This window comes from Bos grunniens, chromosome 16 (genome assembly GCF_055505025.1).
Source record: "Bos grunniens cultivar Pamir isolate PY7600 chromosome 16, Bosgru_T2T1.0, whole genome shotgun sequence".
NCBI lineage: Eukaryota > Metazoa > Chordata > Mammalia > Artiodactyla > Bovidae > Bos > Bos grunniens.
Window position 1 is genome coordinate 30,449,603 of NC_141180.1, and position 15,452 is coordinate 30,465,054.

A 15,452-nucleotide genomic window follows, 5' to 3' on the forward strand; every position below is an offset into this window, starting at 1 on the left:
AGTGAATATTGAGGACTGACTTCCTTTAGGATTGACTGCTTTGATCTCCTTGCTGCCCAAGGGATTCTCAAGAGTCATCTCCAGCATCACAATTAGAAAGCATCAATTCTTCAGTGCCCGGCCTTCTTTATGGTCCAGTTCTCACATCCATACATCACTGCTGGAAAAACTATAGCTTGGACCTTGGTTAGCAAAAGTGCTGTCTCTGCTTTTTAATACACTGTCTAAATTTTCCACGGTTTCCCTTCCAAGGAGCAAGCATTTTAATTTCATGGCTGCAGTTACTGTCTGCAGTTATTTTGCAGCCCAAGAAAATAAAATCTGTCATTGCTTTCACTTTTTCCCTTTCTTTTTGTCATGAAATGATAAGACTAGATGCCTTTCTTAGTTTTTTTTAATGTTGAAGTATATTGGCCTTAAAAAATTAATTGAGCTTTTTTATTCTTGGGAAGATTTATGTTAAGATTAATATTATTTCTAAATTAATTACTTGAAAGAATTCACAGCAAAGGTCTGTGAGCCTGGAGTTTCCTTTGTGGGAATGTTTTAAATTCTAGATTTAATTTTTAAAATACAAATTATTCAGATTTTTTATTTCTTCTTTTATCACCTTTAGTAAGTTGTGTTTTTAAGGATATTTTCAAGTCTGAAAGTGAAAAGAAAAAGTGAAAGTCACTCAGTCGTGTCCAGCTCTTTCCAACCCCATAGATTTTCAAGTCTAAACCATACTTATTTACATAGTGTGTATCTTTATTACCCTTTAGAATATCTTTAATATCCGTAGACATTAAATTATTACAGATTTGTCTTCTCTTTTTTTTTACCGTGCAGCTTCTCCATTTTATTTTCCCACTCCCACCATGTACAAGCTACCCGGTGTTTTAGTTTTCTGTGGTAACATTTTAAATTTAATTGTGTTTCACTTATTTTTTGGTTCACTAGTGTATTTCTTGAGCCTGGTGGGTTGCCGTCTATGGCGTTGCACAGAGTCAGACACGACTGATGCGACTTAGCAGCAGCAGCAGTGTATTTCTTACTGAGGTAACTTTGGTTTATAACATTATTACAAGTTTCATGTGTATAACATTATGTTTCTACTTTGTTATATTTCTACAACAGCATGCTGCTGCTGTTAAGTCGCTTCAGTCGTGTCCGACTCTGCGACCCCAGAGATGCCAGCCCACCAGGCTCCTCCATCCCTGGGATTCTCCAGGCAAGAACACTGCAGTGGGTTGCCATTTCCTTCTCCAGTTCGTAAAAGTGAAAAGTGAAAGTGAAGTTGCTGAGTCATGTCCGACTCCTAGCGACCCCATGGACTGCAGCCTACCAGGCTCCTCCGTCCATGGGATTTTCCAAGCAAGAGTACTGGAGTGGGTTGCCATTGCCTTCTCTGACAACAGCATGGTCACCACCAAAAATTTAGTTTTCATTTGTTATCATACAGTTGATCCCCTTTACCCATTTGCAGATGTGTCTTTTTCCTTTCGTTTTTCTTGATGTATTTTGTGCTTTATTCGGTGCATACAAATCTAGGATCATTATATCTTCCTTTAAAAGTGACATTTTATCATCACGAAATTTTGCTCTTTTAGATGAAGAACTATTATTGGCATTTGAGTCCCCTTTGTCTGACATCAGTACAACTATGCCTCTGTGTGTGTGTATGTGTGGCAGGGTGGGGGAGACATAGTGTTCATGTGATATATTTTTTCCATCCTATACTCTCAACTTCTCTGTATCATGTTTTGGAAATGGCTCTTATAAACAGAAGTTAATTGTTGTTTTTGACCTAGCATGAAATCTGTATCTTTTAACTGAAGCATTAGTTTATTTATAATTAATGTTATTCTGGTAAATTCCAATTTAAATCTATCATCTTACTGTTTATTTTGTAACGCCTATATGTTCTTTCTTTTGGCCTTCCTTTCTTGCCTCCTTTTGGTTTAATCAAGTGTTATTTTCCACCCCCACCCCCACCTTTTATTATATTTGCTAAGTAATACTTTTTAAAAAATATTCCAGGTACCTTAGGAATTATACAAAACATTCTTGAAATGTACCTTAAGTTATTCCTTTTACTCTTCCAGGTAATGCAAGAACCTTACAATGCTTTAGTCTTATTTATTCTCTTATCAATTTTTATGCTGTTGTCGTCTTATGTGTAAACTCTACTTATATTTTAAGCCCCACAACAACTATTAATGTTATTTTAAATGGCATTCATTCAGATTCCCCTCCTCATGCACCCATTTCCTCCTGAAGGACCGTGCTTACGTCCAAGACCATTTTCCTTCCTGAAGTACTCCTTTTAGTATTTCTCCTAACAGAATTGCTGGGTTTTGGTTCTGTGCAGATGTCTTTCGCCTGCCTTCATTTTTGAGGCTGTTTTCTCTGGGTGTGTTGCCCAGAGGGCAGGGATGCTCTCTCTGCATGCCTGGGGCTTGGTCTCTTGGCCGCGGCTGTGTTGCTGTGTCTCTTAGAGACTCGCCTGACCACCCTGTTACTCTCTGGGAGTGGGTGCTTCTCTTTCTTCTCTGGCTGCCTGAAAAATGGTCTTTGGGCAAATTTGTCAAATTATATTAAAATTACTAAATTGCATTTAAATTTCTTGTATTTATAAATGCAAGAAAATCATATCTCATGACCTGTTCTTAACTTAATCTTCAGAGTATGTGAACTCATGTTTCATCTGTCAGACATGATATTTATTTTACATAATTGTCCTTCTTACACACATGAGCTTCAAAATCTTGGAAGCCAGACTGTATTTTTATAGCTTGAGTGCCTTGGTCAAGCAACTTAGTCTCTTTATCCTTTAGTTTCTGTGCATTTTAGAAAGATTATAGGATATTTGAAATTTCATTCTAAGTGTGGGTTATGTTTAATGCGATATTTCTGTAAAAAGCTTGAAAGTGAACATCACTCAGTCTTGTCTGACTCTCTGTGATCCCATGGACTGTAGCCCTCCAGGCTCTTCTGTCCATGGAATTCTCCAGGCAAGAATATTGGAGTGGGTAGCCATCCCCTTCTCCAGGGGATCTTCCCAACCTAGGGATCGAACCTGACTTTCCTATGCTGCAGGCAGATTCTTGACTGACTGAACCATCAGGGAAGTCTAGTAAAAAGCTTAGATGGATACTTTTACATAAATGCTTAATAAATATTATCAATGATTTCAATGAAAAGAACAGCCTTCATTCTTCTGTTTCAACAGACTTGAGAAAGGGGGAGTATTGACTTTACTTTGAGACTGTGAGCGCCTCGTCTTGGGCAGAGTCTCTTATCTCCGCTGTAAGGTGTCAGCCCGGTCCTTTCAGGTGCTGCCCGGCCCCTCCCCGCTTGCCGCTACCCCTCAGACTCCACGTCCGCATCCCTGTCTTCTCACCGGGTCCCACAGGCCCTTTTGCTCTCTTCTGCACTTCCTTCTATCCTGCTTTCCCCTCTCTGTGCTGCAGTCTGAATCTTCTCATCTGAAAGTGAAAGTCGCTCATTCACGTCCAACTCTGTGACCCCATGGACTATACAGTCCGTGGAATTCTCCAGGCCAGAATACTGGAGTGGGTAGCCTTTCCCTTCCCCAGGGGATCATCCCAAACCAGGAATCGAACTGGAGTCTCCTGCATTGCAGGCGGATTCTTTACCAGCTGAGCTACCAGGGACGCTTTGGATCTTCTGTCTCTTATTTTATCTAACCTGTTCTTTTTAATTTTTATTTTTCCGTGCTTGGTCTTCCTTGCCTTGTGGGCTTTTCTCTACTTGCGGTGGGCAGGGGCTGCTATCTAGTTGCAGGGTCCTGGCTCCTCACTGCGATGGCTTCTCTTGTTGCGGAGCACAGGCTTAAGGGTGAGCAGGCTTCCGTAGTTGTGGCACATGGACTCAAGTAGTTTTGGCTCCCAGGCTTAGTTGCTCCTCAGCATGTGGGATCTTCCTGGACTAAGGATCGAACCCGTGTCTCGTGCAATGTCAGGCAGATCCTTTACCACTGAGCCTCCAGGGAAGCCCTAGCCTATTCTTAAATCTGGCTCCTGAATTATTAATTTCAGACGCTGTATTTTCACTTTGAGAATTTCTAAAATCCTAGGGTCTTTAAAATTTGACTCCTTTTTCAATAGATCCAGTTCTTGGGTAAAATTCTGTCCTTTTGCCATCTTTTTCAATGTACGTTGAATATCTGGATCTCCTCTGAGTCCGTTTCTATTGACTGTTGGCCCAAATGCTCCTGCTTTTTGGCCAGCCTGGTGATTTCTGAATATCAGATCCTGTGTTTGCAAAGTGGCAGGAGCTCTGAGTGATGTTATTTCCTCATGAAGGGACTTGATCTCATCCCGGCAGATGGACTGTGGATGGGTCACCTGGACTCCGCTGATGCTGGTCTGTTCCTCATTTTCCTTTAATGTCTTGTAGTAATTGCAGCTGGAAAAGTCTGGGGGGTGACTAGGACCCCAGTCTCCATCTTTTGTCTCCCCGACACCATTAGTCAGCCAAAAATCTCGTATTGGGCTTTTTTGTTTTCCATTTAACAGCTGTGTAGCTTCGTTTCGTGACCTTCTGCCCTGAACTTCACAGCGTAGGACTTGTAGTTCCCTTCCCTCGAAGGGAAGCTTGGATTTGAGGTTCATTTCTTCACATCCGTGTTTCCTCGGGGACCTTGAGAGAGCCCCATAGTGGGGGTCACCCCAATCCTCCGGTGAGGCTAGGGGACAGCATCAAACCAGGTGGGTCGTTCTTGAGCCTCATAGAGCCAGTGGACTTGCCTTGGCAAGTGTGGGCTCCCTGGGGACCTGTCGCTTTCCTTGCTTTTCCGTTCCTCCATTTGGAGCGGGACTGGCTATCCACTTCCTGTCCAATGTTGATTTTTTTTTTTTTCTTGCCACGCTGCATGGCTTGTGGGAATCCTAGTTTCCCGACCAGGGATTGAACCTGGGCCCCAGCAGGAGGAGCACTGAGTCCTACCCACTGGACCACAAGGAAGTTCCCCCAGCATTGCATTTTCGAAACACAGCTTGTCTGGTCTAACAGGTCTGAGCTGGGGCTGGGTGAGGGCAGGGGTGGGGTAGATTTCCTCAGGACAAATTACAGCTGAGTGTCACTCCTGCAGTTTAGATGATTTTTTATAAGACTGTGGATGTCAGAGTTGCTGCTGGAGAGGAGCCTTGGAGCTGTTGGATGGAGTGTTTTGTGTGCAAGAGAAGCATGAATCTGGGGGAACCAGGAACAGATTGTTTGGGACCAAATGTGACCCCTAAGTCCTGTGCAGAAGCCCCACCCCCAAATGTGTGTGAGGCCATGAGGACTTTGGGAGGAAATAGTTGGGGTTGGGGGGCTTATACCCTGTGAGAGGAGACCCTGGGGAGAGGCCATTGTCAGAACCCAGACCTTCAGTCCCCAGACCCTGCTGGAGACAGCCTGTGGGTCTGTCACATGTCTAGGAGGGCTGAGGTGACCCCTCAGGAGGCTTGTCTTTGCTGCTCTGAACCCCAGTTTTTTATTTTTTTTTAATTTTTACTATAGTCAATTTACAATTTTATGTTAGTTTCTCATGTACAGCAAAGTGATTTGGTTATACACATATATATATTTTTCTTTTTCTATTTGGTTTATTATAGTATATTGAATGTAGTTCCTCATAAATCCCAGCCTTTATCTACAGTTGGTTCCCACGAGCTCCGGGCCTCCCTCTCTGCTTGGCCTCCCAGGAACCAGCCTCGTCTCCTGCTTTGACCCGCACATTTGGCTGTGATGCAGGCGCCGTTTTGACTGTGGCCCAGCCATTGCTGGCTGACCTTCAGAGGCCGGCATCCCCAGTCTCTGCCCGTCATTTCCCCGGGGACACGTGGGGCACATGTTCTCGGGCCAGAGCTGTGTCTCAGTCAGCCTGGCCCTGTGCTCCCAGCCGTGGACGCAGCAGGTAACACCGGCCCCGACAGCACAGGTGGGCTGTGAGCAGCTCCAGGACTTGTGCTGTTTTTAAAAGTGAATCCGCAAAGGAAAGCCTCCAAATAGAGATGGGTTGGTTCAGCATGAGCTCAGTGGCAGTAGATGACTTGCAAGTCTCTGTGTTTTTCCAGAAACTCTTTGAGAAAACCCTGGTCTTGGTCCGCTATTTCATCAAAACTGAACTCACTTCGTGACAATTTGTCTCTTTGTGACGAAACTTGTTAGAAAGTGGAACTGTTACAATACCCCACCCCACCCCCACCCCCCAGAATGCCTTTTAGGTTGGGCTTCCTTGTTTTTGCTTGTGCTGGGTCTTCATTGCTGTGCGGGCTTTTCTCCAGTTGCGGTGAACGGGAGCTACTCTCTAGTTGCGTCGCATGGGCTTCTCATTGCAGTGGCTTCTCTCATTGTGGAGCGTGGGCTCGGTTGCTCCATGGCATGTGGGATCTTCCGGGACCAGGGCTCAAACCCCTGTCCCCTGCACTGGCAGACAGATTCTTTACCACTGAGCCACCAGGCAAGTCCAGGGTTGGGCTTCATAACGGTCACTAATGGGGCAGAGGGACAGATTGAGGAGCCCAGGTAGGTGGCCTGCCCCTCCTGGGACCCCGAGGCTGTGACCCTGGTCTCCACCGCCTGAGCCTCATCAAGGTCTTGTTCTTTGATGGAGCATCTGGTCCTGTGACAGCAACTGAGCCGATGGGGACAGGCCTTGAGGTCTTGGTAGCTGGGCTCCCCAAACCCTGGTGTACGGTGCTGGCTGGGCCCTGGCTCCACATGGAGGTCCCGGCCTCAGGAAGCAGAAGGCTTTGTTTCACTGAAGCATTTCTCTTTACAAACATCAGAACCCTTGTCCTATGCTGGTCCCTCAACACTTTTGCGAGAGCGAACCCACTCTTCAGGGCCTCTGCTGTTGTCTTCCCTCAACGGAGACTTGAAGGCTTCCTGCCTCGAGGGCCAACTTGCCCTCCTCCCCTCCCCACACTTGGCTGCTCCGTGGCTCCCACAGCCACTCTGCTGTCCACACAGCCACTCTGCTGTCCAGACCTTCAGCTGTTGTGTCCTCACAGGCACGACTCAGATGTCCATCTTGGCCACCGGGTGGGAAGAGTGTCAGGCAGGTGAACTCTGGGGACATGTCTCTGCCCCATTGCTCTGCACACAGGGTGTGGCATTGGGTGGGGCCCCCGTACCTCTTCTCTCTATTGCACGTGAGGCCCCAGGAGACAGGACACAGTCTGGTCCCAGGCTCCCTGGGGGAATTTCCGTTGTGCACCCCCCCAGTGCTGCTGGCCCCGCTGCTGGCAGGTGCTCCACAGACCTCTGGGCCCACAGCTGATGGAGGTTGTCCCCACAGCATGTGTCCAGAGGTGGTGGCGTGAGGTGGGTCCAGCTGAGCCCAGCCCCAGTCACTCTATCTTCCCATGGCTGTTGTGGGACTGACCTGCCTTATCCATGCAGCCAGCCATGCCAGGCCCCGTGTCCCTGCTCCTCTGGCCAGCCCGGGTGGCCAGCCTCAGGGAGGGGGGCGGAGCCTGCAGCCTGATTGGGTGGTTTTGGTTACGTGATGGCCCTGGGCCAGTCACATCCCAGGGTTGTCCTTCTTGGGTTGTGGTAGACCCAGATGAGATCACCTCCCCACCAGCAATGTCAAGGCTTAGGAACCGCGTCAGGACCACGTGAGGAGGGACAGGCTTCGTGGGAGCCAGCCTGCTGAGGGGACCAAACTGCCACCATCCCTGTGTGGCTGGCTACCTGCCATAGCAGCTCCGAAACCCTTCCCAGTCTGCGTTTTTGGCCTTGGGCCCCTTCACTCACCTCTCAGGACAGCAGGACACAGTTCAGAGTGAGAAGCAGGAAGCCATGTGAGAGAGGACCCTGGAGGGGTGCCCCCCCTAGTCAGCCCAGCCATGTCCTGCTCACTGCTGCCCTGCCCCCATCATGACCTTCAGGGCTGCAGGTGGACATGGGTCTGGGTCGTATGGCTCTAGGGGCAGTGCCAGGTCCCTCTTGAGACAGGTCACTTGGTGTGCCTAGCAGTGGGTGGCCACGGTCAAGTGATACCAGCCCTTAGGGAAAGGCCCACAAGCTGTATGGCTCCATGGGCTTCCTGGGGCTTGTGTCCAGTCTCACTGTGTCCCTCAGGGATGCCCAGCCTATGCGGCCACCAGGTTCCACAGCAGCTCCAGACATGTCCCCCAGTTCAGGCCAGCAACCCACCTAAATCCCAGACTTCTTTTTCAGATGGTCACGTGCAGCCTGCAGTAGGAGGGTTTTGGTGGAACGTGTGGTTGGTGAGGACAGGGCAACCTGAGTAAATGCCCTGCCTCCTGGGGCCTGGATCCCAGGGGACACGACTCCCCTGCAGGAAGCCAGGCCTGGAGGAAACAGCACTGCTCTGCCAAGGACCCCAACCCCAGCCCAGCCCCAGGGCTGCGAGGACCTCCCAGCTCCCTGGCCTTGCCTTGGGCTGGTCACCAACCTAGAACTGCCAGGGACGCATTCTGCTGACCCAGGTGCCCTGCTGCAGGTGCGTTCCTGCTGTAGTTCTGAGGCTACAGGACTGGGGGCTGTGCTGGTTGGGCCAGTCACCTGGGCGGTGGGTCCATGTCTAGCAAAAAGCCAGAGAAGCCTCCGAGAGCATCATGACCTGCCCTGCAAATTCAGCACCTCCTCACGCACCACTCCCCCCGCCCCGCCCAATCTGGGGGCTGCCTGGTTTGTTTCGAGGTCTGTTGCTCTAAGCTCCCTTTTTAAAGTGTAGTTTCTTCACCTTGTCAGAGCCCTCATGATGCTAGATTGCCATAGAAACGGAGCTCATTAAAGTTCCCTGCAGCCACCCTAATTATAGAATTCCAAAGACAAGCAGCGAGCTTCTCTGGGGGTGTCGCTGAGGCTGAGCGAAGATACCAGAGTGGCCGAGCCCAGGGACCATGAGGACTGCAGTTGTTCCCACCCTGCACTCAGATTGCAGGCACCCCGGAGACCACTGGATGCTCCCAAGTGGACTGTGGCTTTGAGCAGCTCCAACTCTGAACTCAGCCGTGACACAGTGACTAAGGTGGAGCCTCCTGATCCCCAAGGACTCTGGGTGGAGCAGCCGCGAGGTCAGCTGGGGTCGCCCACCAGTGCCTCTTCTTGTGGAAGTCTTGCCAGCTACCCCCACCCACCCCTGGCTGGTTTTCAGGACTGCTTACCACTGAGACCAGCTGCACAGGAAGGTGGACAGGCAGGGCCCACGGCCAGAGCGGTGGGAAGGGGCAGGTCATCCCCAGTGTGCCCGGCCCTTTGAAGCACTCTGCACACGTGCCCTTCTCCGTTTCTTGTTGTGTCGGGTGAGTCAGGATCTGCACAGACATGTGTTCTGCACATGCGTGTGCCTGCCTCCGTTGCCTGTTGTGTGAGATGAGTTGGGATCCGAATGTGCTTCCGTTCTTTGCTTTCTGCCATTAGACTGGTTCAGTTCAGTCACTCAGTCGTGTCCGACTCTTTGCGACCCCATGGACTGCAGCACGCCAGGCTTCCCTGTCCATCACCAACTCTCAGAGCTTGCTCAAACTCATGTCCATCGAGTCGGTAATGCCATCCAACCATCTCATCTTCTGTTGTCCCCTTCTCCTCCTTCCTTCAATCTTTCCCAGCATCAGGGCCTTTTCAGATGAGTCAGTTTTTTGCATCAAGTGGCCAAAGTATTGGAGCTTCAGCTTAGAGTGGTATCATCCGCATATCTGAGGTTGTTGATATTTCTCCCAGCCTGGCATTTCTCACATGTGCTCAGCGTATAGGTTAAACAAACAGGGTGACAGCAGACAGCCCTGTCACACTCCTTTCTTGACCTTGAACCAATCAGTTGTTCCATACAGGGTTCTAACTGTTGCTTCTTGACCCACATCCAGGTTTCTCAGAAAACAGGTAAGATGGTCTGGTATTCCCGTCTCTCTAAGAGCTTTCCACAGTTTGTCGTGATCCACACAGTCAAAGGCTTTAGCATAGTTGATGAAACAGATAGATGTTTTTCTAAAATTCCCTAGCTTTCTCTATAATCCAGCAAATGTTGGCAATTTGATCTCTATGTCCTCTTCCTTTTTGAAACCCTGCCTGGACATCTGGAAGTTCTTGGTTCGCATAATGCTGAAGCCTAGCATGCAAGATTTTAAGCATGACCTTCCTAGCACAGGAGATGAGTGCAATTGTCTGATGATTAACACATTCTTTAGTACTACCCTTCTTGGGAATTGGGATGAGGATTGACCTTTTCCAGTCCTGTGGCCACTGCTGGGTCTTCCAGATTTGCTCACATAATGAATGCAAAACCTTGATGGCATCATCCTTTAGGGATCTGAATAGTTCTGCTGGAATTTCATCGCATCCACTAGCTTTATTAACAGCATTGCTTCTTAAGGCCCACTTGACTTCGCACTCCAGAATGTAAGTGTGAAATGGGGACTTTCCTAGCAGTCCATTGGTTAAGACTGCTTTCCAGTGCAGGGGGCACAGGTTTGATCCCACATGCCATGCAGTGTCCCCCCCACCCCCCCCAAAAAAAAGGTATGGGATTCCCTGCAGTCCTTCATGGTTCCTTATAAGTCCACAGGGCACTGCTTTCCAGGTGGCAACGTGGGTGTGGGTTGGACAACCAGGGGCTCCTGTGCCTCTGCTGGGATTGGGGCAAGGGTCTGCACTGCTGGGGCTCTGACATCTCCCCATCCCTGCCAGGGACGGGGGTGATGGATGGTACACCTGAGAGCCCATGTGAGTCAGGTTCTCCAGAGAAGCAGAACTGACAGAACATGTGGAGAGTCGTTATTGTAAGGATCCTGCTCACAGGGTCATGGAGGCCGCAAGTCAGGCCTGCAGGTTGGAGATGTGGGAGGAGCTGCTGCCATGGTCCAGGTCCAAAGCTGTCTGCCACAGTATCCCTCTCGCTGGGGGAAGGTGGCCTTTGGGTCTGTTCAGGGTGTCACCATGACAGAGGATGAGACGGTTGGATGGCATCACCAACTCAATAGACATGAATCTGAGCAAACGCCAAGAGATAGTGAGGGACAGGAAAGCCTGGCATGCTGCAGTTCATGGGATCACAAAGAGTCAGACATGGCTGAGTGACTGAACAAAGCCATCACCTGATCACATGAAGCCCACCCGTGGGGGGCAATCTGCTCCACTCTGAGGCCATTGACTTAAATGTTCATCTCATCTGGAAGCGCCCTCATAGAAACATCCAAGATATTTTGACCACAGATCTGGGCACTGTGGTCCACCTAGCTGACACATGAAATGAACCACCACATCCCCACCCCCCACTGCCAAGAGGTGCCTCCTGAATCCACACTCAGTCTCCCGCTAAAGACAACAGCATGGTCACACCTCTGTCCGACATGTGTCTGTCCTGCAACGTGCTGGACATACACTGACCCCTCCCCCAGGAGGGCTGGTTGTCTTCTGGAGCTTGGAGGACGCCACTTCCCTCCTGTCTGCTCAGCACTTCCTCTCTGCTTCTCCCTCAACTTACACACCTATAACCTCTGCCATCTGGGAGCCGTGTTGCATCTGTCCTGTGGCTCTCTGAGCCCACCCCTCTAGCCAGTGTCCTCCCATGGTATGGAGCGTGTGTCTGCAGGCACTGCTCCCCACTGGTCAGGGCACAAGCAGCAGCGGCATGGACATGGTTCCTGCAGTGGGCTCACAGCAGCAGCTGGAGCCTCTGTGCAGAGACAGAGCTCAGTGTTTCTACTAAGATCTGAGATTCATTTATGACCATGTTGTTGCCACCTCTGGCCCCTCGCTGTGTTTTTACAGTTCCTATTGTATATTGTTTACTGCAGCCTTTGAGGCACCCCAAGAACATGGGAATCACGCATGTTATGAAACATACAGTGGAGTGGATATGCACGCCCTCAGCAGCCAGCCTGCCCAGCACTGACGCACTGTCCCAGTCTACTTACTAGGATGATTTCCCTTTATGAACATGCATCCTGAAACATCACACTGTCCATTTTCTTGGTTTTTAATTTGACTCTGTGGACTGTAGACCTCCAGGCTCCTCTGTCCATGGAATTCTCCAGGCAAGAATACTGGAGTGGGTTGCCATTCCCTTCTCCATAGGATCTTCCCAATCCAGGGGTTGAAACCAGGTCTCCTGCATTGTGTGCAGATTCTTTACTCTCTGAGCCACTGGGCAAGCCATTTTAGTTTGATAACAGGCGTCATTTTACAGAGCCCATTTCATATACGTCAGTCTGCCATTTTATAACTTAAAATTTTTTTATTTGTTCGTTTATCTTTGGCTGTGCTGGTCTTTGTTGCTGCACAGGCTTTTCTCTGATGGTGGTGAGCGGGGTCTCCTCTCTAGTGGTGCACAGGCTTCTCACTGCAGTGGCTTCTCCTGTGGCACACAGGCTCTGGGACACTCGGGCTTCACTGTGGCTCCTGGGCTCTAGAGCAAGGCTCAGTAGTTGTAGTGTACAGGCTTAGCTGCTCCACGGCACATGGGATCTTCTTGGATCAGGTATCAAACCCATGTCTCCTGCATTGGCAGGCAGATTCTTTACCATTTAGCCGCTAGGGAAGCCCCTGTGATTTTGTACTGATTTTTTGATTTGATTTGATTTTGGAAGATGCATTTGTGTGGCCGAGGGTGGCTCAAGCTGGGTTTTGACTGAGGGTCCTCCCAGACAGCCATGCCCCAGGTCACCTGTCCTCTTGGACCTGGGTGGCTGCAGACATCCTCCGGTGGCCGTGAGCCCACATGTGAGGCCTGTCAGGCGCTGACCTAGGAGCAGTGTGACTGCTGCGTCCCGGGGAAGCACACATGCCCTCGACCATTGATTCTGGCCGTGGTTGAGCTCCCCCAGAAGGACAGGCGACTTCGGTTACTCTGATCCTTGACAGTATTTGGCGTTGCAGGAGACTCATCTTCTGTTTCCGTTTCTGTTTTCCCTCATTGACTTGTGGGCATGCCTCCTGTATCCTGAATCATTAGCCCATGTGGCACAGCTGATAATGAGACGGGGGTTTGTCTGGCCTCGTGTTGCCTTAGGGTGAACGTGTGTCCTTTCCTCCTTTTGTTTTCAGGGTTTTTCTCCACCTCCGATTAAGATCGTCAGGTTTCCTTCTAAGACTTGTCATTTTGCCCCTTAGTTTCAGTCCTTGTCTTTTTAGATGAGTGTATTTGTGTGGTGGCACCAGGTCTTGGTTGTGGCATGTGGGATCTAGTCCCCTGACCAGGAATCGAACTTGAGCCCTTGCATTGGGAGCACAGAGTCTTAGCCACTGGACCACCAGGGAAGTCCCTCAGTCCCTACATACTGAGGGGATGATTTGTGTGTGGAGTGAGGCAGGCGTCTGGTCTGCTCGAGTCACTGTCACAATACACCGTATGCAGCAGAGACTACAGGACCTCACTTCTCAGGGTCTGGGGGTGGACGGCTGAGCTCCGGGTGCCGGCAGGGTCGGGGTCTGATGAGCACCCTCTTCATGGCTTACAGACACTGCCCCGGCTGGGTCCCCATGCAGTGGAGACAGAGGTCAGGTGTCTCCTCCTCTTCTTATGAGTGTACTGACCCCATCAGGGGGCCCCACGCATGACCGCTGAACTCAGTGACCTCCCCAGGGGCCCCGCCTCCGAATACAGCCATACATGGGGCAGTGGAGAGGGGCTGAGGGGGGTGGTCAGAGCTTCCACAACAGCGGGGATCCCGGCTTCTCTCACTGTGGACAACAAGACATCGCCCATGTTCCCTCGGCCCTGCTCAACACATAGGAGTCCCGAAGGGCTCTGTTCTGTCCCCTAGCCTAGCTTTCTGGTCTGCTGGGGGCTGCTAGACATCTTTGAGTTCCTTATTTCGGGTGGCTTTACTGAAATGTGAAGGGCGTCCTGTGGGTGCATTTTCAGGCTTTCGTGCTGTGTGTGTGTTGAACACTGGAAGGGCCAGAGCCTTGTGCCACCGCGTCCCTGCCTGACAACCCGGCTCCCTCTGTGTCTCGGGGTCTGTCACTCGGTGCCTCACCCCGCCGCGTGCAGGGACGGCTGGGGGTTGTGAACGCCACACACAGGGCAGTCAGCCCTGTGGATGTCGGCAGGGACCTGCTGGGGGCCAGACTTCCCCCAGATCTGGCTGGGAGGGCTATGCCCTGTGATCAGGCAGGGACCCTGGGGCATCAGCAGGAACCCCTGGAGCCCAGGGCAAGATAGGCGGGGGAGCCCCGTTCTGTTTGTGCGTTGGCGTCTTGGCTTCCCCCTTCACCCCTCAGTTGATGGGAGGGGAGCCGGTTTTGCAGTCACTGTGACCAGGTTTCACAGGTTCCAGCCAGAGCTGGTCATTTGCTTGTTTTAAAAACACTCCGTTACAGTTTCCACTTCTGTATGTTCCTGGCAGCTCCCTGACTCTCATGAAAGTCGCCTTCACTACAGACCTCTGTAAAAGCACAAAGCTTCCCGTTGTAGCCCAAGTATTTTGTTTTCACATACTTTCAAAGCGTTGGGAAGGAGCAAAGTTGGAAATGTTTTTGAGGAGGAATGAAACCGCCCGTCCTGGTCATACGTGTACCTCAGCGTGTTTCATGAGCCGCTGCTTCCACACAAGTCTGGTGCAGGTTGGGAATGTGATGTTTTTGGTGACTTTCAACTCAGCATAAGTGTGCGGTTGGTTTTGCTTTGTTTCTGCCCCTAGGTTTGTTCTTAAAGGGGAGCTGGGGGAGGGGGGCGGTGCTGGCTGGACGCCTGCCTTGGGCTGACCGTGGACTTCCCAGCGGCCAGGGTCCCTCCCTGGACAATTGAATGTAAAGGTCTGGAGAACCCTTGGCTCCCATGGAGCCAGTCCCCATGTGGAACGGGACCTGGTTTTCACGCCCGGAGGGAAGGGAGTGGACAGGAAGCCCATGGGGGCACACAGGCCCCAGTGGCCTCACAGCCTGAGCCCCTGCAGACGGCCGTCCTTGTGGGTCGTCCGGGGCACCATCTCCCCACCCGGCGGTGTGGAACAGCTGCGAGGGTGCTGGCGTCTCAGCTCCTCGGCCACCGCCCCGGGCCGCCTGGACTGGCGGCCTGTCCCCACCACCCACCGTGTGGTAGAGCTGGGCTCGCAGCCCCAAGGCCATTTCTTTACGCTCTTCTCATGTTCTCTCCAGAATCCATCTACCGCCGTGGAGCCAGAAGATGGCGGAAGCTGTACCGCGCCAACGGCCACCTCTTCCAGGCCAAGCGCTTTAACAGGGTGAGTCCCCCCCAGGGGGAGATGCTGGGCTCTGCTCCACACTCAGCCCTGGATGGCCACAAGCCCTTCATGAGCTCCCTGAGCCGGCAAGGCGCCAGCTCAGGTCTTTTCTGACAAATGTGACCTGTGTGTCCCTGTCACATGACCCCCTTCCAGGTACCGTGTCCCATCACATGACCCCAGTCCTGGCACTGGGACTCCATAGACATTCAGAAGGGACCCTGGATTTGTCCTGTAACCAGGATGCATGTGTTACCACACAGTGTCCCCTGCTGGTCTCAAGGGTGTCCTGTGAAGCCC

At 51.0% G+C, this 15,452-nt stretch overlaps 1 protein-coding gene across 5 annotated transcripts in view; it reads left to right on the forward strand.

Annotated features, from left to right (window-relative positions):
- The window catches only part of PRKCZ (protein kinase C zeta), a 100,040-nt gene that overhangs the window by 58,097 nt on the left and 26,491 nt on the right, over positions 1 to 15,452 (forward strand). For all 5 annotated transcript variants that reach the window (XM_086344137.1, XM_086344138.1, XM_086344141.1 and 2 more), the window contains one exon: positions 15,067 to 15,152. In XM_086344137.1, coding sequence (XP_086200263.1) covers positions 15,067 to 15,152 — 86 coding nt within the window. The remainder of the gene's footprint in view (positions 1 to 15,066; positions 15,153 to 15,452) is intronic.